Source organism: Hippoglossus stenolepis, chromosome 14 (assembly GCF_022539355.2).
Source record: "Hippoglossus stenolepis isolate QCI-W04-F060 chromosome 14, HSTE1.2, whole genome shotgun sequence".
In the NCBI taxonomy this organism is placed as follows: Eukaryota; Metazoa; Chordata; class Actinopteri; order Pleuronectiformes; family Pleuronectidae; genus Hippoglossus; species Hippoglossus stenolepis.
This window is the reverse complement of record NC_061496.1, coordinates 2,079,943-2,103,189: the sequence shown is the minus strand read 5'-3', so window position 1 is coordinate 2,103,189 and position 23,247 is coordinate 2,079,943. Positions and strand designations below refer to the sequence as shown.

Below are 23,247 nucleotides of genomic sequence, written 5' to 3'. Positions count from 1 at the left end.
AGAGTGAGAGTGCACGTGAAGGCTTCACTGTGCACAACACGAAGCAGTGTCATCTTTAATATCCAAGAAAAAAACGTTATTTATCTTGTTTTATTACATTTTCACGATGTGGTTCCTTCATTTAAGAAAAATCTCTCCTTCTGGATCAACCATGTTTTTCTGCATCGTGACATGAATGTAAATGATCTGCAGACGAGGATTTGTTCTGATTTCCAGTTTGACCTGAGCGATGTTCTGAAGTTCACACGTCACAAGCTGCAGCTGTGCAGCCAAACCGGGTTCAGACCTACACAACCTGAAACGTGAGGGAATCGCAGCATTTTACAGGATAAACCATCTCAAACCTTCCAAATGTGTCTGAGTGGATGAATGAAATAAGTATAAACTGATGCACATCGAAGATTTACATTGTTGGCAGATTTTAAAGTGAATGTCTTGATTCTTGGAGGTTAATTAATCAAATGAGTCAGAATACTTGTGTTGACAAATTTAAATGAGGCAAATATTTCCAACACGTTTGACCTCATGAACTAAAACCTATAAAACATTTGAGAAGCTGGAACCAGAGAATATTTGATATTTTAGTTTGATAAATTACTTTTATCACAATGAATCAATCATTCAAATATTGTTCATTAATCCTGTATAGTTTGTGATCTGAATTTTAAATTTTAAATATGTTCATTTTCACTTCATCAGCATATTTTTTTACCACATTCAGAATATGTACAAAATACTTTAGCTTTGAAAAACTTTTTTTACACACCTATTGTTTTGAAGGTAAAAATGCACGTGTGTGTGTGTGAGAGTGTGTGAGTGTGTTTCTGAGTGTTTGTGTGTCATTTTGTGAAATACTTTGTGAAAGACGCAGATTGAATAAAAAATGAAATGATAAAGCAGCTGTTCCATATTTATTACACGGAATGCACTTAAAGGCTGAACACAGAGAAAATCTGTGCTTGTGTGTGTGTGTGTGTGTGTGTGTGTGTGTGTGTGTGTGTGTGTGTGTGTGTGTGTGTGTGTGTGTGTGTGTGTTACATGTCTGTGCACGCAGCGGCAGCAGCAGCAGGAGTGTACCAACTGTTTGTGGTTTTTGCTTTTGCTTTATTTATTTATTCATTTATTTATTTGTTCTCTGGTGAGCGGGATTACCTCTGAATTATGGAACAGTCCCCTTTCTCTCCTTAAGTAAAAAATAACATCTGTCCGGCAAATGGAGAGCTTAGTGTTTCTCTATAATTAATGGTAAAAGCCTCCAGAGCCGCACATAAAATATACATCGTCCACGCAGGACCCCCATAACAAAGAGGGCGAGAGAACACAGAGAGAGAGAGGAAGAGGAAGAGGAGGAGGTCAGCGAGAGGAAGAAAGAAAAACAGAAGCAGAGAGGAGAAGAAAGAAATCGGTCAGTGTGTGACAGCAGATAACTCTACACAACATGCCACACAACAACTCACACAACTCACACACTGATACTGTTTTTGGTTTATTTCCACAATAAGAGTCTTAACATTTTAGCGTTTTATGATTTGTGTTCAAAGATGAGCTGATTTCTGAATAACAAAGTAAATTCTTTAGATAAAACCAGATAAAACTTAACATGAGACTCACAAGTAAAGTTCAAATGACACTTTTCCTCCCACTGTCCAGGAATGAAGCCATGGCTGCCATCTTGTGCCCAAGGCGTCATTTGGAGTCAGAGTGGATCTGATCCACGCTCTCGACCAATCAGGAGTCCATCTCAGCTGTCAATCATGACATCTCAGCTCATTTTTTTAATCATCATTTAACTAATTAAAACCAAACTGATCAGAAACATGAACACTTGAACAAACATCATTTATTTCACGTGTCTTTCAATTTTATATTTGGTTCATGTCCCATCTGCTGACCTGGAGGAGGCAGAGTTTATGACCTATACTGCAGCCAGCCACCAGGGGGCAAGCGAGACGCTTTGGCTTCACTTTTGAGAGCCGTCATGAAAACTCACCACCAGCAGTCTTGATTTGATTGACAGGTTGCTTCAAATCAACTGAAAGTAAATATTCATCTTTTCTGTTCAGATGTTGAGCTGTAAATAAACGTCGAGTTCATTTGGTGAAAGTTTTGTAAACTTGTGTATTTACGTGAATTTGAAAAACAGTGAGATCACTGATGGAGACCCATCAATCAAAAAGGTATTACAGCTATTGTTATAATTATTATCTGTACTAATACAGTGTTGAACATTTCTTCCCCTGAGTTACACATTTTTCATTAAAACTGTTTTTAAAGCCTCTATATTGTTATTTTTATGGACTTTTGCAATAACAACAAAATAATGTATTTATGTTGTTAACACCAGGAAACTTAGGCACAATAAAACATATGTATTCCTTGATTTATTGTTAGTGTTTGTGATGTAGTTCATCATCATCATCATCATCACCATCCTCATCATTCTCATCATCCTCATCATCCTTGGCTCACATGCGCAACTCGTTTTCTTTATTGATTATTGATTGAAACAAAAAAATATTAGTCTGTGGAAAGTAAACACAGAAGCACTCAGACGGTCGTCAAGGAAACACACAACTCATTTAATTTACATCCAGCATGGCGTCTGTCACACACACACACACACACACACACACACACACACACACACACACACACACACACACACACACACACACACGGAGGATGTATCTGCTCAGTTATTTCTTCCAGATGTGAAACAGCTGCAGTTTTTGAATGTTGTTTTTCTACAGTGGAGGATGAAGGTCTACAGTGACCTCTGCTGGTCACAGTGTGTCACAGCAACACAGAGAAAAGACCTCTGGTACAAATTAATGAAGTTTTGTTGTATTTAACTATTTCAACACAACCTCATTACAAATGTATTTATTTTATTTCTGCGGACATATGAAAACTAAACCTCCTGTGTCATCACATATCACAAACTTTTCTTTTGTAGATTATTTTTTAGTTCACCACCTAAATCTTTCCTTTTTATTTTTCTTATTTCATTGTTTATTTTACCTTTTGTAGACATTATGAAAATACTTGAAGAGTCTTGTGAACACAATAATAACCCTAACATTTTATTATTATTTGTAGTATTTCTTTACAACTTAATTTACAACAGTAATGATTATTATTATTATTATTATTATTATTATTATTATTATTATTATTATTATCTGTACTTATATAGTGATAAATGTGTTGTCAGTATATTTTGCTTTATTTTCACGAGGCAACAAACAGTTACATAATTCTTATTGTACTAATATTTAAACTTAATATCTAAACTTAACACTTAAATCATTATACTATAGTTTATATAAATGTTGTTACTAATCAATTAAAAACTTTACTGACTATTCATCATCATTTAGCTTTTGGCGGAACCAATGAATAAGGTCGTTTCCGTCGGAGCAGCATACATGTGGGACGGGAGCGGTGGAAAGATGGCGGCCGCCATGTTCCAGATGTCCTGTTTGTACCGGGGCATGCTAGCGGTCCGGGTCCCCGGCGTCAGGACCCTGATCCCCGGTCTGGTCCCGGCGCAGTTCCGGACCTTCTCGGTGCGGAAAGAACCGGAACTGGAGGAGAACCCGTTCTACGGGAAATACCAGGACCGGATTCAGAGGCTGCGGAGGTCAGCGGCTAACATCCGGATCCCCGTTAGGAAAATCACTATGTTAAACTAATCCGCGTCTAAACTAGTTTACACGTTACTTAGATTTATAATAATCATTCATTTGAAATCCTGATGATCTGATGATACATTCGGTTTAATTTGTAAACATCAAACTCTGAATTTACTTAGAAATATTAATATTTACAGATTATTTTCATTTTCATACAAACAGATTTGTTGGATCTTTAATTATTTGCCGAATTTATTAAAACACTCTTGTGATTCATAAATGTGTATAAACATAGAGTGAAATGTTTATTTGAGTTTTACAATATGAGGTCAAACATTAACTGGACAGATATTTAAATGGAGTTCGGCAGTTTCATCTTATTTAACTAAGACAGTGACAAAATGCTTCAAGACGAGAATCAGAGTAAAAATACAGAAATAAAACAAATCAGATGAAATAAGAACAGTTTTTTCTGGTAGAAGTTCACTTTGAAGTTCGTCTCTGTGTCTGGACAGATTAAATTAATTTACAACACAGAATAAAGACGTCTAACAGTAATTATATTATAGTATTTTATATATATATATATGTGTATATTGATACTTAGTCTGATGTGATTTCAGCGCCAAACCGCAGGAGTACAAGGCTCGACTGGAGAAACGTCATGAAACCAAGAAGGAAGTGCTGGGACACTCGAAGCAGGCCGAGTTCGTCAGGCTCATGGAGCAGGAGGTGGAGACACAACACACAACACACAAGACACAACACACAACACTTTGAAAAGTCCTGAAACATCAGATAACGTCCTGAACATAGTCAATTACACTCATCTTAGGGACTGGCGTATTCTTGTTGCATAATTTGATAAATGACGAGAGCTTTCTTCAGACCAGACTTTTACCTTTAACTGGTTCCAGTGTGTAGTTAGACTCCTGTGATCTCATACTGGTTTCATTTGATTGACCTGCGACAGAACAGCTGTGTGAGTGAGACTCTTACTGTGTGAATCTTTGCAGCTGGAGAACAAGGACAAGATGGCTGCCGACGGAGCATCAGGAGGTTTCACCAAGAACAAGGTGAGAGGAGACGAGGAGAGGAGAGAGGAGGAGCAGTTTAATCAGACAGATCTGAGCAGAGACGTAAACACGAGCAGCAGCTGAAGTTGAGATTTATAAAGAAATCAGTTTTCTATCCTGAAGGTGATAAAAATGTTAAGATGTTTAAAATGTGTGAACTCGTTGTTCTTCAGACTCTGAGCTCCATCCTCAACATGGAGAAGATTCAGGAGATGACGGGGGAGGAGATCACAGAGGTGAGTCTGAGGGCGACGCAGCTCCGGTCACTCGTCTGCGTCGCTTCCTGTCACGTGATTTACTGCAGCAGCTGGAACTGATCTTTGTTTTGTTCTTTCTCAGCTTTGGATGAAATATTATTCGTCGCATGAGACGATCAGCGCCGTCATCCCGGTGAGTCCAACTCCAGAGAGCAAGTCATTCTACAAACACCTTGTTAAATATTCATTTCCCACAGTTTCAAGTGAATTGAAACATTAACTTGGTCTTTATATTGAGGTCCACAATGGAAATTAGTGATGGAGTTTTATTGTGATATTCTTGATGGTTTTGTGTGATTGTTTTTCATTCTTTTTACTTCACGACCAAAGACGGGTTCTGGTTTGCTCTGTTGTTTGTTTAAAGCTTCAAGTCAACAACATATCTCAAATTTAAACTTCTTAAATTAGAAAGAAACGTATACAAATAATTGGTAAAACAACATAAACATTACTCCATGATGTATATCACACAGGACAATAGAACTTCACCTAAATATGCATTTTTAGTTTTATAGATTATTAAAGTCTGTTTACGGATCTAATGACCTGACGTCTCTTCACAGACACAGATCTACGAGATGATACTGAACAGGTCGGCGTCTTGTCCGATGGTGAGTTCACTGCTGCTCACACATGTTGATGAGAAACTGCAGAATAATCTGTTATACTCATGAACCTGCCGTGAATCCTAATTTATTTCCGTTTCCTCTCTGATCCTCAGTTCCTCTACGCTCTGCCTCAGAACGAGGGTTACGAGCTGTTCCTGGGTCAGTGGTCCGGACACGAGCTGCACTTCACCTCCCTCATCAACATGCAGGTAAACCAACACGGAACGCTGTTATTTCAGTGGATGTTTGGAAGCAACAATCTGAAAACACTGAAGTTGTAGAGATCAGATTGATCAACGGCTCAAACACGTTTTATGGGAAATTAATTCTTAGTAATTATTAGGTCTTTGGAAACTGCACAAAAATCTGAAAACCTACGTGAAGTCAAAATTACGTGAAAAGTCAAATTATTACCACGTGTCTACTCGATAATTTAATTAGGCTACTTGGTTTACTGGTCCTTATATACTGTTGCTTTCCTCAATTGCCTGAAATGAATCAACAACTTCTAGAAAGTGCAGATGTTTATAGAGACTAAAAAAACAAAATGTATCGGCATAATATTTAACAGTGCTTTAAAAAGTTAGCTGGGCCTGTTATCGTCCCGGTGACCTGGAGGCGTCGGCCCCGGTGACCTGGAGGCGTCGGTCACCGTTCTGTTCTTCCTGTGTCCAGACGATGGGTGAGCACGCTCCCAGTCAGCTGATCCTCTACCACTACCCGGACCTGAAGGAGGAGAAGGGCGTGGTCCTCATGACGGCTGAGATGGACCCCAAGTTCATCGTAAGTCCACTGAACTGCTAATCCACGGCTGTATGGTTCTGATGATGTGGTTCAACCAGATCCATCCTGGTTTGTTGGAATCATCATCCTGTCGTCTTTCTCTTCTCAGACCGTCCACCAGGCTCAGTGCTTGGCCAATCAGGTGCAGCTGTTCTACGGCACACAGAGGCAGGAGACCTTCCGATTGGTGGAGACGTTCAACCACAACCCTGCAGACTTCAAACACATGTCGGTGATAGCGGAGCTGGAGCAGAGCGGCCTGGGCCCAGCGCCCCCCCCCGGAGGCTCGTTGAGACACTAGAGACGGACTGAGGTCACAGTATCTGCTCGTCTGCTTTCCAGGAACTGACGGTTTTCGTTTTAAAAGAGACTCTGCGTTCTCCGCTTGGATAAACCCTGACCAATCACAGCCCTTCACGCTGTACCTGATGTCGGCTGCAGCGGCGGCTGCTGTGATTCAGGGAGAAAAGTTCTTCTCATGAACTGTGAACTCTGTCTGGGACTCAGATTGTTTCATCGTGTTTCCACAGGAGAATAATGTGGTAACTGATCGGTTCAGTCATGATAGAATAACACTGTATGACATTCTCCATGTTAGCAAACTGGACCTGGAAACTTTAAACACATTTAATGAATCGTCTCCAAACCAACAAACCTTCTGATCAAATTAAAGCTGAAATAAATTATTCTGAATATTCTGCCAGATTTCTTCTCCTGTTGTGATGTAAAGTCTTTGATGCGTCCTGTAGACAAACTGAACAACACCGGAACATCTCAACACAAACATCAGGTTCCTGCACAATGAAAACTGCAGTTTTGCTGTGAAGTCGGGGTAGGAGCACGGTTTCATTTTCTCCTGCCCTGATTGGACAGTTTGACTTCACCTACTTTCGTTGGGAAACATTGTGATTGGCTCGTCACCTCGGTCCTGTCAAATGTTTCAGTGGCGAACCTCCCGTTCATTTCAGATCTGTGTGAGCGAGGAAGCAAATAAAACATTTGCTTCCTCGGGTGAAGAAACACGATAGAAAGACGAACACAGAAGCAGCTCCTTGTTATTAATTCTCACTTTTATTGATTTCATATGAAAAAAAATACTGTGCAAATCCCCAAATGAATTCTTTAGGGATGGTCAGATATTCAGTGAAAAACACACAGGAAGAGTTATTTGTTCTCACACACACAGACACACACAGACAGCCAGAGTGGAGGAGAGTTTAGCTGATAACAGATTCATTTGTTTTCTTTAAATCAAAATACTTTTTCATGATTATGTTAATTAAAACTTTCACCTCTGGCTTTCCGTACTCATGACTATAAGCCCCCATGGCACGAGCATTGTACACACACACACACACGCATCATCCACTGAACAACAATGTGCTACAGTTTTCACTTTTTAAATTCTAGTCGTATCAAAATCGTACAAAAACAATGTTAATCAAAAGACCCATGTCTCCACTAACGTCCTGTACAGATCTACAAGTGTGTGTAACGTGCAGAACAGTGACTTTAACATCGCCCTCGCACTGCTCATCACAGAAACTCTCCGTTTCACAGTTTATTTCATCTACTCCACTCGCTCCGTGTTTCATGTTCATTATTGCAACATCGGGTCGGAGCTCCGGCACGATAACACTTTTCCTTTTCAATATTCACACTCTGCCAAAACACACAAGCTACAACACGTGAGGTCCAAACCTCTGAAGGGCTTTGAATTCATCCAGAAATGACTGAACTAAAACACAATGAAGCCCAACTTTATACTTTAGACGGTAAAGTATCAGAGGATGAACTGATTCAAATCCAGCAGATAAGTTTGTGTAGCACTTCAATGGTTAAACTGACTGTCACAGTTTTCCTGTAACCTTGGAGACCACTTAAGGGAAAAGTATAAGACACAAGAAATCTGCCACAATAACTTTTACAGTTTGATGTAAAAGTTGAGTGAAGTGTCACATCTGTGCTGGTTCCTGAGCGAGAAATTTGAGATTTTCAGCACCGAAAAATATATTTAGCAAGCATTTACATTTTGAAGAGAAATTATATGCAAGGAAAAGAAAATCTGCATGTTTACTGTTAACTGTCAGGATGGTAGAATCCTTCAGACTTCATGCTGGGCTCTAATACTGTTGATCCACATGATCAGTAAAAAGGAATCAGGGAGTTGAACGAGAGTTTAAGACTCAAAGGTTTGTTCAGGCAGAAAGAAAAGGAACTGCAGACGTGTTTATTCTTTCCAATCAGCCAGTGAAACTAAGATGAGCCTGTGGAAACGTTCGTGGCAGCTCAGACGAAACTCTTCCCTCTTATTATCAACTCATCACTCAGAGACCAGAGTCGACTGCTTTTCTGTTTTAGCGAAGTCTTTGTTCACGTCACAGGTTCAATTTTATCTCAAACTGACAAAAGCACAGAACTGGGCTGGAAGCAGAGGGGGAACTCAGTTCCCACCACGCTGCGTCTTCTATTCACGCCCACTCGTGTTTAGTCCTGCTTGTAACACATCAGTGCTGCACAGTCTATAAACCGTGTTGCAAGGTAAGCATTAGCACAATGCTACATGCTACAAGGTTTTCTACCTGGTGCGTATCCATCCGCGTGTCTGATCAGCCAGACGCATCAAACTGTGCTACAGCAAAGTGTGAGCCAACAGGAAACTGTTCCTGCTCTGGCTCCTCCAACCAAGGAGCTGGTGTATCTGGTGCAGGCACCTGAGCTCAGCCCCCGTCGTACCGTGTGCTGCTGTGATTCCCTGAGTGGATCCTCTGCCGTCACGTCTCAGTACATGGCCTCCGTGTCTCTGATGCTTCCAAACGACAAACTGAAAGTGCTTCCCAGTCTCTTGGTGACGCCGTCGCCCTCTCTCTTCTTCTTCCTGTTCCAGTTCAATAGGGAGGCAGAGCTCTGGCCCTTAGCCCCACCCAGCAGACGCTGCCGGGCGTTTTCTTTGTCGCTGCAGTGGGACAGCATGATGGCCCTCCTCTCCACCTGCTCACACACACACTCAAGTCACTGAACAGGTAAACGGCCACTGACGTCCCCCACACACTTCACCCTCAAGTTACCTGTGTGTCATGTGAGTGTAGCGTGACCACGCTGAGCTCCACCCTCCTGTCGCTGCAGCTCTTCAGCATGTGGACGACCTCGCTGTGTTTGGCCCATTTACAGTCCTCACCGTCCACCGCGACTATGTAGTCTCCTTCCCTCAGTCCGGCCTCCTGCACGACACGGGAGGAAACAGTGAGGATCTACACAAGGATTTACTGGATGTTCTCTCCAGTCAAACTGCTGGTGGATGTTGTCGTACCGCTGCACAGCCTCCGGGCACCACTCCTGCCACCAGGACGGGGGAGTCTCCTCTCAGCGTGAGGCCCAGTCCACCCTCTCTCCTCTGCAGGCAGATGAGTCGCACCGGGCCCCAACGAGCCCGAGCACAGAACACTGACAGAGGCCCCTGCGGCACAGAGAGGAGTCATCTTCAGCTCATTCACTTCAATGTCTGGAGGTTACTCACCCGCTGAGGAGCTTACCAGTCTCTGAAAGATGTCAGTCACTTGGACTGTAGAGAAGTTGGTTGGAGTGATGTCTGGTTTCTGGTGGGTTTGAGCTGTAAACGGCAGGAACCAAATATCACCAACTGTCCTGTCATCACATATTAGTATAACTAATCGCAGCATCATTAAGTCTTACACTGTATCTCTGGAGCCTCTGCGGTTTCGTCAAAGTCGTCCTCTCGGTCCAGCTCTGAGTATTTGTCCAAAGAGCGTTTGTGTGTGAGGGACAACACGTCCTGCAGGATGTCCATCTTCCTCAGGATCTTACACAGGCCGTGGACACGCATGGCCTCCTCGTGTCGGATCACTGCACGCCGCAGGTGAGCTTTACCTGGATGCAGATTATTATTTACTCTTTTTAAATAGTAAACTTAAAATGATATCTAATGTAAACGTGTTTTATTCCCGTTCTAATGCTTCTGCTGCTTCACATGAACTCACCGAGCTTTCGTCTCTTTTCAGGGTCTCGTAGAATGAGGCTGAGTGAGGGTCCGACAGGAGCGCTGACGTAGAACTGGAGGAAAGCCTTCTCTGCTTCCTCGTGCTGCTGCTGCCTCTCCTCTTTCTCCTCTTCCTCAGCAGACGCTACAGAACGAGACACATCAGGTTCAGTCGTACTCTCACGTGATCAACACGACACAAACACAGATTGGAGTCAGTTCTTTTTACTCACACATGTGGTCACAGAGTGCGACAGCAGTGTAGTAGTGTGAGAGAGCGCGGAAGTGTTCAGATTTGACCTGAACCATGGACGCCCACGAAAAAGGCACGTAGTCCTTCATCAGAGGCTGCGTCATGGTCTGCTGCACCAACAAGTAGACGTCCGACACCTACAGGAGACACACAGTGAGCAGCACATCGACAGTAACGACGCAGACTAACCACAGACGTGAGCAGTCACCCGTGCAGCCTCTTGTGCCAGGCGGAGCTGGGACGTGAAGTGTGCGTCCCGCGTCGTGAGCGTGACGCGCTCAAAGATGCACTCCTGCACCTGGGCGACCATCAGCCGGACCAGCATGCAAAGCGACGGGCCACTCATGTCCAGACTCGGAGCGTTGGAGAAATTCTCCTTCAGGTAATTAAATGCACCTAAACACACAGAAGGAAATGGATAAAGGATCAAATATCTGCTTTACACTCGTAATCAGTATAATAATCAGTCGAACCACAACAACAAAACCTTCTGCCGTTCTCACAGCTGATCGATCAGTCAATGACGTTTTTGATCAACTTTTCATTTTCAGAACTAAATCGACCAAAACCTCAAACGTTTCAGTTTTTCAAATGTGGAGAATCTCTTCTTAGATCTGTGGATATCATTGTATATTGAATTTTAAGTTTTAGTTTGTTAAGTAAGACGTTTAAAGATCTGGAACATTTAACGTTTTAAGCCTTTATCAACCCCTGAAAATGTTCCACCACTGAATCTTGAATTGTCTGAAGCAACTGACGTCTGGGTTCTCTCACATTCAGCCCCTCTGGATCCTTTCTGGAGTTTATCCAGAGCTCAGTGCAGGTCTGAAAGCAGCTGTAAGTTACACAATTTAACTCAGAATAACGACCAACAGGATAAAAAATGATTAGTTTCAGCCCTAGATTAAATAAATTCAATGTGAGCGAACACAACTACGATTAGACTCATAAGGTGAACAGGTTCAACTGTGATTGATTGAAACAATGCTTCTGATATGGCTGGGAACCAAGCTGTGTGTGATTGTGTTGTTTCAGTACCTGCGGCTCTCTGAAAGGCATCGATCGCTTGGTCTATCCCGGCGGCTGCAGAGCGGTCCTGCCGTGCTCCGATCTGCGTGTACAGGGCGCCGATGTTGAACAACACGCTTCCTTTCTCGAAGGCCAGCGCACGCTGACACGACGGGACGCCGGTCAGAGAGTCGTACCTGAGAGAGAACTACAGTGAACTCCATGTCTTTATCATTCTAAAGATGCCTGGTACCAACTCCTCAATGGAAACCATGCTGACTAACATGAAGTGTTTCTGTCCTACCAGTGGAAGTGAACGCCGAGGTTCCTGAGTGGAGGAAAGAAGCGCTGGTCCAGGTAGTACAGCTGGTTGTAGTACTCCATCAGCAGCTCCAGACCGGCCTGGTTACGACTGGGAGTGCGCATGGCCTGACCACAGAGGACAGACAGATAAACCTCTTACGTCACAGACAGACAGACTCTGGGACCTTTTATACAATGTTCTTTTACCACTGCCAGGAGCTAAATCGATTTCCCACAACTATGTTAATAAAAGAATCTAATATTGAAGTAGATGAGTGTTTGTTTTGAACGAAGTCATATGAGGGAATTTATGAACCTGTCTGAGCTCCATAAGCTCTTTGATCTCCTTGTCGTACAGAGAGCTGTCCTCTCCGTAGTGCTCGCAGATGAAGTCCTGTGGAAGGAGACAGAGCCGGCAGGAGGAGAAGTCAGTTTCACAGTGATCTGCGTACATGTCCTCATTTCACAGTATGCAAACAAACAGATGCTCCTCTACAGCAGAAGAATACAAGACACAAAACGCTAAATTATGAAAACAAGCTGCTATAAATCAGTTTTCAGTTTAAACCGCTGCATGTTCGTGAGCCGGGAGGTTTTCCTGAGATGTCGTGTTCTCAAGAATGAGACGGAGAAATGTACAAGATGCTGTATTCACCTGGATGGAAAGTGTGAAGTCCACCTCTTTGGTTTCTTTTAGGCCGAGAGGGATCATGGGAACGTTGACAGCCTCACTGTGAAAAGAAATAAATACAGAATGTGTTTGTAATCTGTCACCAATGTACACACACACACACACACACACACACACACACACACACACACACACACACACACACACACACACACACACACACACACACACACACACACACACACACACTGTGCTGGTTTCTAAAATGCCTTGAATATATAATACTGTTCTCAAAGAACAATATACTTCAGGTGCTTTAACAAACCCTTTACATTTGATGAGGTTAACCAAATATCAATTTGTGAAGTTAAATAAGTTAATATTATATTAAAGGTGTTTCTTGTCACCATGTCATTCTCTGATGTCCCTGTAAGAAACTGTCATAAAGCTCCTGCAGGAACCTTTGAGGGTTCCAGTGAGACCTCGGGTCACGGGTTCTGGAGGAACCCTGTTTATTAAGAGGGAGTCCACAAGCACCTTGAAGGGTTCTGAGAAGAACCCAGGTCCTGGTGTTTTCTGAGGTTATCTAATGACAACAAACACCATCTGCTTACCTTCAAACGCAGCAGGGCTCCGTCCTGCTAATAAGCAAAGCTAAAGCCAAGTATTAACCCTCACGCCCGGGCTCCCTCCCCTCCCCCATACCCGCCTCCTCTCGTTGACCATGAACACAAACACTCACACACACCACACACTAATCAGGGGGTTTATCCCTCCCATGACCTGGGGCTGCACGGGGGGGAAATCTCTGAGCTGTTGTGTGTGTTTGTATGCGTAAGGCAAAATGTCCTCACATCTTGAGTGAAGCCCTTCAGGCCACATCCATACAACTGTGTTCTCATTTGAAAACAGCTTTTTTAAACTCAAACGATCTCTGTCTACATGAGTGTTTTTATCACTTTTAATCCCCGTGCATTCTAACACCTGAAAACACATATCACATGACCACTCACGGACACGGGGCATATTATCTTATCTCCTCCACATGTAAATCACTGTAAAATGCCGTTGTTAGCTGTTAGCTGTTAGCAAAGACAACAGGGTCAGTAACACTTGCAAATGTTTCTCCATGTTGTTCTACACTGGTAACTAAGGCTGGTTGTTTTCCTCAGGACGGGGGTCATGTGACAGGAGCCTGACGAATCAGTGAAGGCTACATCATGACCCAAAATGTTTGAGTGTTTTCAGCCTAAAACGGGGACAGCTCTAAAGCTGTGGAGTAGTGTGGACAGCAGGTGGATCCACAGCAGAGATGATGCTTTTGGACGTCGCCTAATTCTACACAACACAAAGTTTTAACCTCTTGAACAGTCTTTAAAAACTGAGATCTAAACAAAATCCAAAACATAGACTGGTCCTCACGAAGATAAACACAACAGAATACAAAAAACGATCAACTGTTTCATCAGTGTGATGAACGTGGCCTGGGCTTCTCATCACAGACAACAGGAGGGTAGTGTGGGTCCTGGCTGTGTACCTGTCGGTCTGGTACACCTCCATGTTGCTGTTGAGCTCCTCCAGTTCTTCCTTCAGCAGCTGCAGGTTGGAGTTGACGAAGCTGAGCTCCATAGCAACGGTCTCCCTCACCTTGTTGTTGGTCGTCGCCCTTCACAATAAAAGAAGAAGATATCGTCCATCAGTGTCAGTGACGCCTGTGAAATGTTTGTCATCTGTCTGTAAATGTTTTTGTAGTTTATGTAATTGAGTTTCAGACTAAAAGAAAGACAATTGTGTTAGCGTGTGCACTTTGTTACACATCTCACCAACACCATAAACACACAAAGCTTTGGATTTGTCTTTCTCAATAAATGTGTGCATCATCTCTCCACCTCCTTCATCATCCTCTGTTCAGTCCAAGACTCTCAAACACAAGGGTGGGGGGAAAGGTTGCTGTACTTATCTCTCGGGGGGGCTGAGAACTCAGTGTTCCTCTGAGGCGTCACTCGGTTACCATGGTAACTAATGACAAACACTTTGCTGGAAGGGTGGCGAAGAAAATCCCCCAGAATTAGGCAATCAGTAAATTCCACCGGCACAAAGATACAACAACACAGAGCTGAAGAAGATGAGACGGAGCCGACGAGCAGAGAAACGAGAAACTCTGCTCAGTGCACAAAACACTGAACAGGAGTAACTCTGACAAACTTTAAAAAAAAGACGAGATCATACAAACAAAAGAGTGATTTCAGCGAAGCAGCATAAATAGAAACGAACGAGAGTTTCTCTTCATTTGGAATCTAAAGGTAGAATTAAAGGTCACGGTGCTGAGTCATCAGCTGGGAGATTCAGGGAGGATAAGTCAACAGAAACTGTTGAAGGCAAAGCCAAACTATTCAAGTCAGAGATTAAATAATGCACTGAAAAAGTCACACTCCTCTCCCTGTGTGAACAGGCTATAAGAAACAGATCCGTGAGGTTTCCTTCATTCTGTTCACCTGAGTCCTGACAGACAAAGTTCTGCAGGAAACTGGATCTGTGGACAAACTGTATTCTTTTTTACCTCCGTCACTTTCTGAAGGTAAATTCAAACCTGTTCTTTTTACCTCTGCCAACGAGGTCATGTTTCTCGTCTGTCTGTTTGTCAGTTGTCTGTCTGTATGTCAGCAGGATTACGCAAAAACTACTGGACGGACCAGGAGGAAGGATGTGGGTCAGGAAAGAACTGATTAAAGTTGGTGTGGATCCGGATCCGGGAGCCGATCCAGGAATTTGTCTTTATCACTCAGTTTCTTTAACATTGCGAGAAGGATGTTTTTCAACAGTTTTACTGATTTCTCAGAGAATAATTAATGGATCTTGATGAATCAATCTGACATCTTCAGAGGACTGACCTTTATGAGTGTGTGAAGTTTGGTTCATCTCAATTGAGTTCGAGGAGCTGCTGAGCCTGGTAGGAGGTATGAGCTCTACTCAGTACAGTTCTACTGAAGTGTGTATGTACTAATACTTCTGGTTAGGGTTGTTAAAACTATGATGATCAACTGAACACAGTCACACTAAAAAATAAAGGTGAGTGAATTTATGGACATGACTGGTTTCTTGTGGAGAAAAGAGAGAAGAGTGAACAAAGTGGAGATCATAGAAGTCTCATAGTTTCATTTGTCAGGATTTTGGATCCAGAAAAAGTGAAACTGCAGAGTACGGACTCTCCTTAATGGTTATTTATGTTTTTTCTCATTAAATTATGACTTTACTCTTATATTCTTGTTATATTACAACTTTATATATTTCTTCTTGAACTCTAATATGGCCGTAATACTCCGTCGTACCTTTGAGCTCCTTTTGAAGGATCTTTCCAGTTCGACCATTTTACATTCACCTCTCGCTCCGTCACTTCCTCCTGGTTTCACACACACACACACACACACACACACACACACACACACACACACACACACACACACACACACACACACACACACACACACACACACACACACACACACACACACACACACACACACACACACACACACACACACACACACACACAGACCTACATCTAGGATCAAGCCAAGGACAATCTGATTAGTCAGCTTTAACTGGGCAACCACATATCCCCTTCACACACACCCACTTGCACGCACAACATTCTGCAGCTTTTGAGGGAAATAAAAATAAATCTCTATTAGTAGAAAGCTGGAAGTGTCGGCGGAGCAGGAAGCTGGTGATCACAGTTAAATAAAAACCAAACTAACTGATAGAGGATTTAACTGCCGTCCAGCTGGATTCTCACAGAGGGACACAATGTGACGTCTTCATGGGCCAATCACAACCCATCTTTCATCCGTAATTAGCATCGCCTCCCCCCCGTCAGCACCCACACCACGACCCAGTTCCACAACAGTTTCACAGGGAGTGAAACATAAAGGGAGGAGTTTCTGTGTGTCAGTATGTAGGTGTGTGTCTGTGTGTGTGTGTGTGTGTGTGTGTGTGTGTGTGTGTGGGGGTGCGTGTGTGTCAGTATGTGTGTGTTTGTGTGTGGGCTATTCCAGTTGACCGGAAAAGGGGGAGGACAAAAAAAAGAGAAAGGTCTGACGGTGCCAGACAAATAAGTGGGGGATGAGGCTGCCGGGGCCTCGCTGGAAATCTCTGCATGGGAACAGGACGGGAGGCGGACACAAAGCCAGCTGATTACAGGCCGCCAGCCTGCGTGGGGGTCCTCTTTGTCTCTGTGACCCCCCGTCCCAACTGAAAGGGCACGAGCACTTGTTTTATTTCCCCTGAACTGAGTCATCACCTTTTAGGATAACAGCCTGAAACCGGTCAGAAATGGAGCTGAGGGGAGAAACAGCCTGTTGAAGAATTAGCTTTAAATATCAATTAGTGCTATAAACAGCTGACTGATCAATCACACCAATTCATTATTCAATTCATTATTAAAGTGAATTCACTGGTTCCAGCTTCTCATTTTGCTGCTTTGTTCTACTGTGTAACTGCTCTTCTTTTGTATTCTTGTGAACTAATATCTATGAATTTAGGATTATGCATCAGTCAAGAAAAAGTCTTACTTAACAAGTATATGGGTGATAAAAAGCTAATAAACTAACTGAGTGACTAAATAACAATGAACACAGTTCATTAGTGGTAGTGGCCCTGCCGTCCATCATCCATCTCCCCTGAGAAAGATCTTTGTGAAAGTTAATTAGTCGTAGCCAAACAAGTGCTGGGATAATAGTGAGGAGTTGTGTGTTGATCTTATTAGATTCTGACACGGCACTTCTAACGAGGCACAAGCAGCTCCTTGCTTTAATTAAGTGGCTCCTCCTTCTACTCCCTCTTTTCGAGCGAGGGAGCTCCAGCTAACCCCACTGTTCTCAGACTTCTGCACATCGGCCTATTCGGGCCGGCAATGTTCTCAAACCTGCCACAGCCAAAAGGTGGATAGAGCAGATGTATGCACATATATTAAATGTACAGTTTTCAGCATCTCTTCAGTCATCTACGTCCGAGGGGATTAACAAACATGCACAGCCTGAGAAGTAGTTAAGAGGAAAGAAAGGAGAGCGACGGGGAGAAGCTGGGGAGGATAAAGATGATGTTAATGTTCTCAGAGAGAACACTTTGATGTTCTGCCACCGTTCCTTTTTTCATTTCCCTCATTTCTCCACCAATAAAACTCCTGCACGCTGTGTGAATGACAGCCTGCTGCTTCCAGAGCTCAGTTCAGCTCAGTTCAGCTCAGTTCAGCTCAGTGTGAGTAAATCCCATATTTCCAAAAGTATGCAGGGTTTAATATTGTTATGCATGATTCTTTAAAAAGTACTGAAATGAAAAGAGAGACACATACGCACAACACAAAGGACCAGACAGACACATAAACACACACGTTTACACACAGTGAACACAAACAGAGCCATAAAACTGGGTGGTGCTTGTCTGTGTGTGTGTGTGTGTGTGTGTGTGTGTGTGTGTGTGTGTGTGTGTGTGTGTGTGTGTGTGTGTGTGTGTGTGTGTGTGTGTGTGTGTTTTCGGGGGGAGTCAGTGATCTCTGACCTTTTCCCACAAATGTGACAGAGCCAACACGTTAACAAAAAGTGACCGACACAGAAGAGACGTGAACCACATCTCAGAGAGGAGAGCGCTGGCCTTTTCAATCCTAAAGGAACATTATGAAGAACGGGTCCATCTTTAAATATTATATAAGTGAGAGCTTTGTACCAAGCTCTCACTTCTACTGCTACTCTCCTTGTGCTGCAGAGATGTAGGTAGTGAAGATATGATTCTTTCACTCCACATTATAACACTACACATGTTCTAAGGTCACAATAACAGTGACTACAGGGAAGGGGGTGGGAATCCTTCACTCTATACGTCAGTAACAACATCTAAATGTTTCAGAACTGTGACAGCTCATATCTTTTTTAACAGTGCTCCACAAACTACATTCTCTTCATCTCACCGCTCAGTATATTCACATTATTGGTCGATCACCATCTTACTGCATTTAAAGACACTGACTATGTGGATTTGTAGTAATGAATGATAAAGCATTAGAACACCTAATAAAATAAACATGTTAACATTCTCTAAGTGAAATAGATTTTCAAAGACAAGGGAAAGTTCCTCAGCAGTTGAGCGACATCAACAATTTGATTTCACCAAATTCTGTTATGTGCATCATAGAATCCCACAGATGTAGATCATCAGTGCAGCAGAAGAAAACCAGCCTCCTGACTCTGACCTCACCTGAACAGGTTCTCTGCTCCTGCTCTCATGCGCATCTCCTTGTTGATCTGCTGGTTGATGCGAGCTCGTCTGTGCTGCAGTTTGCTGCGCTGGGTCTGGGTGAAAGGATCGCATCCCTGCAGAGTGATGAGGAAGAAATGAATGAATTCATTAGCTACAGCGACACATCTCAACACGTCAAGGTTCATTACAGTCTGTATGACCACAGAAGTAAAGAAGACGACAGCGTCACTGATGTTTGTGGACGTCCCATCCAACCCAAGTGGAACGTTCCAAAACACGAATCCAGTCGCCTTAATTACTCCATGTTCTGTTCCTGCCAAATAATGTGATTGCTTTGGCACTTTGCTGCTTTCTTGTCAAGCATATTGTAAAAATGTTTATAACAGACTGCATCGGAATAAGATTTCATATCTGCACGTTCCCCAGAAATACACAAGGATAAATAGCAGGGATTCTTCAGCAGCGTCGTTCTCAGGATCTTATTGGATCCTTTTGGTCAAATACAGACATGAAACTCCCAGAGAGAAATACTTCATGGTGGAGATGACAGCGTGTAAAGGATTCTGTCAGAAACAAGAGTCACTGAAGAGGAGAGCGTCACAGATACTGAAGAAGGAAACGATCTGATGTGGTACAGAAAGAACCGAACCTCCACTCCAGCACGATCTCATGTTTTCAGTTTTAAGTATATTTTTAAATAAGCGAGAGAATCGTCCAACTGGCCAGGAGTGAAACCAGGGACCTGCTGCTGGAGGCGTGTTCATGAACACATGTGGTACGTGCCCTCGCCATCAGGTCGCTCCAGGATAACATGTTTAATAGAAAAGGGACCTGGTAATATGTCAGAGCTGTTTATCTGCCTGAGGATTTAAAGGCCTCTTAAATCTCACTTCAACAGACATTCAGCCCACAGCACCCCCACAGCGTCCCCACAGCTGCCTGTTACAATGTGCTCCCAGGGAATCGATCACACGCTGCACCACACGTACAGTAACCTGACAGATACTGTACTGTAAAAACTCTGAACACTCCCTCTCCTTATCCCTGTAGCCTCCGTCCATCACGTCTCCACCCGGCAGGAGCCAATTTGTTCAGTAAATGGACGTTTATCACTTTCTCCCACTCCTTCTCCCCCGTTATCGTGCTGGTTCCCTCTCACCCAGTTAAGGTGTTTGTTTAGCATGCACACGTCAAGTAATCCTCAGGGTGCCTGCGTGGATTAGGACTCGGGCCAAGCTCCCACCTCTGCTGCACCGTCAGGAGGGCAGGAGGACGGAGGCCGCTCGACATCTGTGCAGCCACAGTCTGAGCGCACAACTCGTTTGTCAGCAACACAAACAAGTGAACCCACAAACTGCTGCTATCACAGTTATCTTCTCAGTCCAGCAGCAGCAGGACAAGTGCCTTGCTTCAGGGCACCACGTCTGTGATCCATATTTATTATCCATCCGTGTTTTTCCAACCCACCCACGGTGTCTTTGGTTAATTCAAAGGAGCAGTTGGACCTGATTAAATCCAGTTCCTGCCGACACCGGACGGCATGTGGGGTAAGCAACAGGTTGCCAGTGTATTTCAGGACCAATGCAGACATGAAACAACCTTTCACACTCACACCTACGGCCAATTAAGAGTCTCCAATTAACCCCAGTCTGCATGTGTTTGGACTGAAGGAGGAGCAGGAGCACACGGAGAAATCCCACTCAGACAGACAGTGCTAACCACCGTGCCACCACCGTGCCACCACCGTGCCACCACCGTGCCACCACCGTGCCACCACCAGCCTGATTGCAAAAACAAAAAATGTTCCCACTTCCAGTTTAAAGCTTTAAGGATAGATTTGAGTTCAGGTCGGGGTTAGTTAAGACGTGTGTACTTGTACCTCTATCTCTGTGGAGTGAGGACGTTTTAGAGAGTGAGGACGTTTTAGAGAGTGAGGACGTTTTAGAGAGTGAGGACGTTTTAGAGAGTGAGGACGTTTTGGTCCCAACTCTTTCAAAGCCCTGTTTGAGGGTTGAGACTTGGTTACAGGGTTAGAAGGAGGTTAAAGGGATAGTTCGCCCCAAAATGAAAATTCACTGAAGTGTTATGACGCCGCTACGAGTTGAATTTGGATGTCGGGGCACTTGGATGACATCATTATGTTGTTTCTGTCGTTTCATTACGTCTGTAGAAGTGGTCGTGTTTACTTTAATTGGATTCTGCTGCAGCGCTGTTTACCCCTGAAACTCCACAAGTGGTTAATGGAATCAAACACTTCACCCACCCCCACCATCATAGTGGTGTGTGTGTGTGTGTGTGTGTGCAGGTGTCCCACCTTCCGGATGCTGCCCTCTGTGGGCAGCGTGAGGGCAGCTCATCGTCTGAGGCTCCGTCTGACAGCGACATGTCCAACTCTCTGTGGACACACACACACACACACACACACACACACACACACACACACACACACACACACACACACACACACACACACACACACACACACACACACACACACACACACACACACACACACACACACACACACACACACACACACACAGGCGGGTTTTAAACACACGCTCCCGTCACGAGCCACGTTCGAACCACACACTGACGCTGGGGGGGACAACTCGCCTGGCCGCAGGTTCCTCCATCATGGAGAAGCACCGGGGGTTCGAACCCCTGCTACATTCCTCTGATCCGCTTTGTGTGGGTTCAAGCGACAGAGGAAGAAAGTTCAGTGAGAGAAAAACAACCTGCAGCTTCTTCTCCTTCTTCTTCTTCTCCTTCTTCTTCTTCTCATGACCCTGAGTCCTCCTCCTCCTCCTCCTCCTCTGTTTTTCTCTCTGCAGCTGCTGAAGCTTATTCGCTGAGGCGGGTCGCTAAAGTTGACTCCAGCCAATCACGTGTCAGTATTCCGGAGCGATAGTAGAGTGGACGAATCAGAGGGAGGATTAGGGGCCGAACGAGGGCCGACGCCGACCAATGAGAAGGCGATCAAGGCGTCCCCCACCTCACTCAGCGGGCTGTTGCCATGACGACGTCAGGGTTGTGGCTCGTGAGTGGACGAATACGGATTATAACGTACTTTACGCAAATTACGTTCAAAAACTACAATACTTGATATACTTACTTATACTGCTATTACTAGTATTACTAGCACTATTACTACTAATAATAATAATATTAATAACTATAGCTATAACATAATAATAATAATTATAGTAATAATAATAATAATAAATAATAATGTTAAAAGTAAAAGTATCAATTCTGTAGAAAAATTTCTTCTGCGATTGATATATTATTATCTTTCACAAAATTAGGTTTATAACATTAATTGCAACATTGTATTGCTGTATATGTACAGAGTACAGTTATTTAAGTTGTTCCCACATTAGGAGTCACACACAAAACAATAATACTAATTCACCTACACATCTGGATTATGTTTAGACATTTTAGTCTTTATATTTAAATATATATATTAAATGCTTGAATATTCTCTCTGTTTGTGTCCTGACCCATTTTTAATGAATTATCTGAGGAGTTTAAAACACAGGAAACTCTGATTTGCTGCATGACTTTGAATTTGTGCTTGATCAACATTTCGCCCTAGAGAGAACCCGTTGGTATTACTGTGGTCCGGTTTCCCTCCGAGGCCCCGACTGTCTGACGAGATCAACGTCGTCATCATTCTTCCCTGTTTCCTTTGCAATGTCCCCATTTGCATCATCTCGCTCAGTCAGACTCGGCCTCACTTCTTCACTGTCTCAGCACTTTGGTTTTTACCAGACGTTCGCAGCATTCTCATCTAAACTAATTCATCCTGATCCAATTTATCTTGGTTCCAGGGCTCTGGTCAGAAGTAGATTGTTCCAGGATGGTGAGGACACAATGAAAGGACCCGGCCTCCGAACAGAGGTTGGTGCTCGTCCCCATCACTGCCTCTCAATTTGTCAGAGGACGTCTCCATATGGCAGCTCCTCCTGTCCCCGTCCAGCCGGTAATTCTATCTGTGTATATCTGTGCCTGTGTCCTGCAGGCAGCCGCTCAGCTCGGAGGAGACGGACCACTCACCTACAGGATTATGTCAGGACGGGGGTCCTGTGTGGGAAGTTAATTAGCAGTGGGGAGAGTTGGTTTGATTCCAGGGAGCGAAAGATGAAGAGAAACTTGAAAGAGAAGAGGAAGAGAGAAAATTAATGCAAGATGACAGCAGAGTTTTCTATGTCGACTATCACAGCCTCCTTTTTGTGCAGTTTCTACATCTAACGACTGGTTAAGATTAAAGATGAAACTATGTGTTTCTATTTAGTTTTACACTCTCAAAAACCTAAATGATCACGGCTATCGGTTTTATCTGTATTTATGTTCAAGAACAAAAATGTTTAAACAGTTCTGATTCACAAACTGAGGTAGTTTCAACAAGTTTTATATAGAATGATATATTTATTATCAA

The 23,247-nt window shown here is 43.5% G+C and overlaps 2 protein-coding genes across 2 annotated transcripts; one reads left to right on the top strand and one right to left on the bottom strand.

Annotated features, from left to right (window-relative positions):
- The first annotated feature begins 3,407 nt into the window (after window positions 1–3,407).
- On the top strand, window positions 3,408–7,057 carry atpaf1 (ATP synthase mitochondrial F1 complex assembly factor 1). Its single transcript, XM_035177101.2, has 9 exons — window positions 3,408–3,643; window positions 4,259–4,367; window positions 4,652–4,711; window positions 4,885–4,947; window positions 5,051–5,101; window positions 5,532–5,579; window positions 5,690–5,785; window positions 6,252–6,359; window positions 6,469–7,057. The coding sequence occupies exons 1-9, from the start codon at window positions 3,429–3,431 to the stop codon at window positions 6,658–6,660; spliced, it is 942 nt and encodes a 313-aa protein (XP_035032992.2). The 5' UTR covers window positions 3,408–3,428; the 3' UTR covers window positions 6,661–7,057.
- Window positions 7,058–8,800: 1,743 nt separating this feature from the next.
- On the bottom strand, window positions 8,801–21,622 carry rhpn1 (rhophilin, Rho GTPase binding protein 1). Its single transcript, XM_035177100.2, is given in 17 exon segments — window positions 8,801–9,350; window positions 9,428–9,580; window positions 9,670–9,816; window positions 9,893–9,969; window positions 10,053–10,247; window positions 10,358–10,501; window positions 10,590–10,746; window positions 10,818–11,005; window positions 11,648–11,814; window positions 11,922–12,046; window positions 12,237–12,314; window positions 12,576–12,651; window positions 14,089–14,217; window positions 18,801–18,916; window positions 21,118–21,149; window positions 21,152–21,198; window positions 21,420–21,622. Coding segments are annotated over 17 exon segments (2,064 nt in total). The 5' UTR covers window positions 21,443–21,622; the 3' UTR covers window positions 8,801–9,140.
- Between the last annotated feature and the right edge of the window lie 1,625 nt (window positions 21,623–23,247).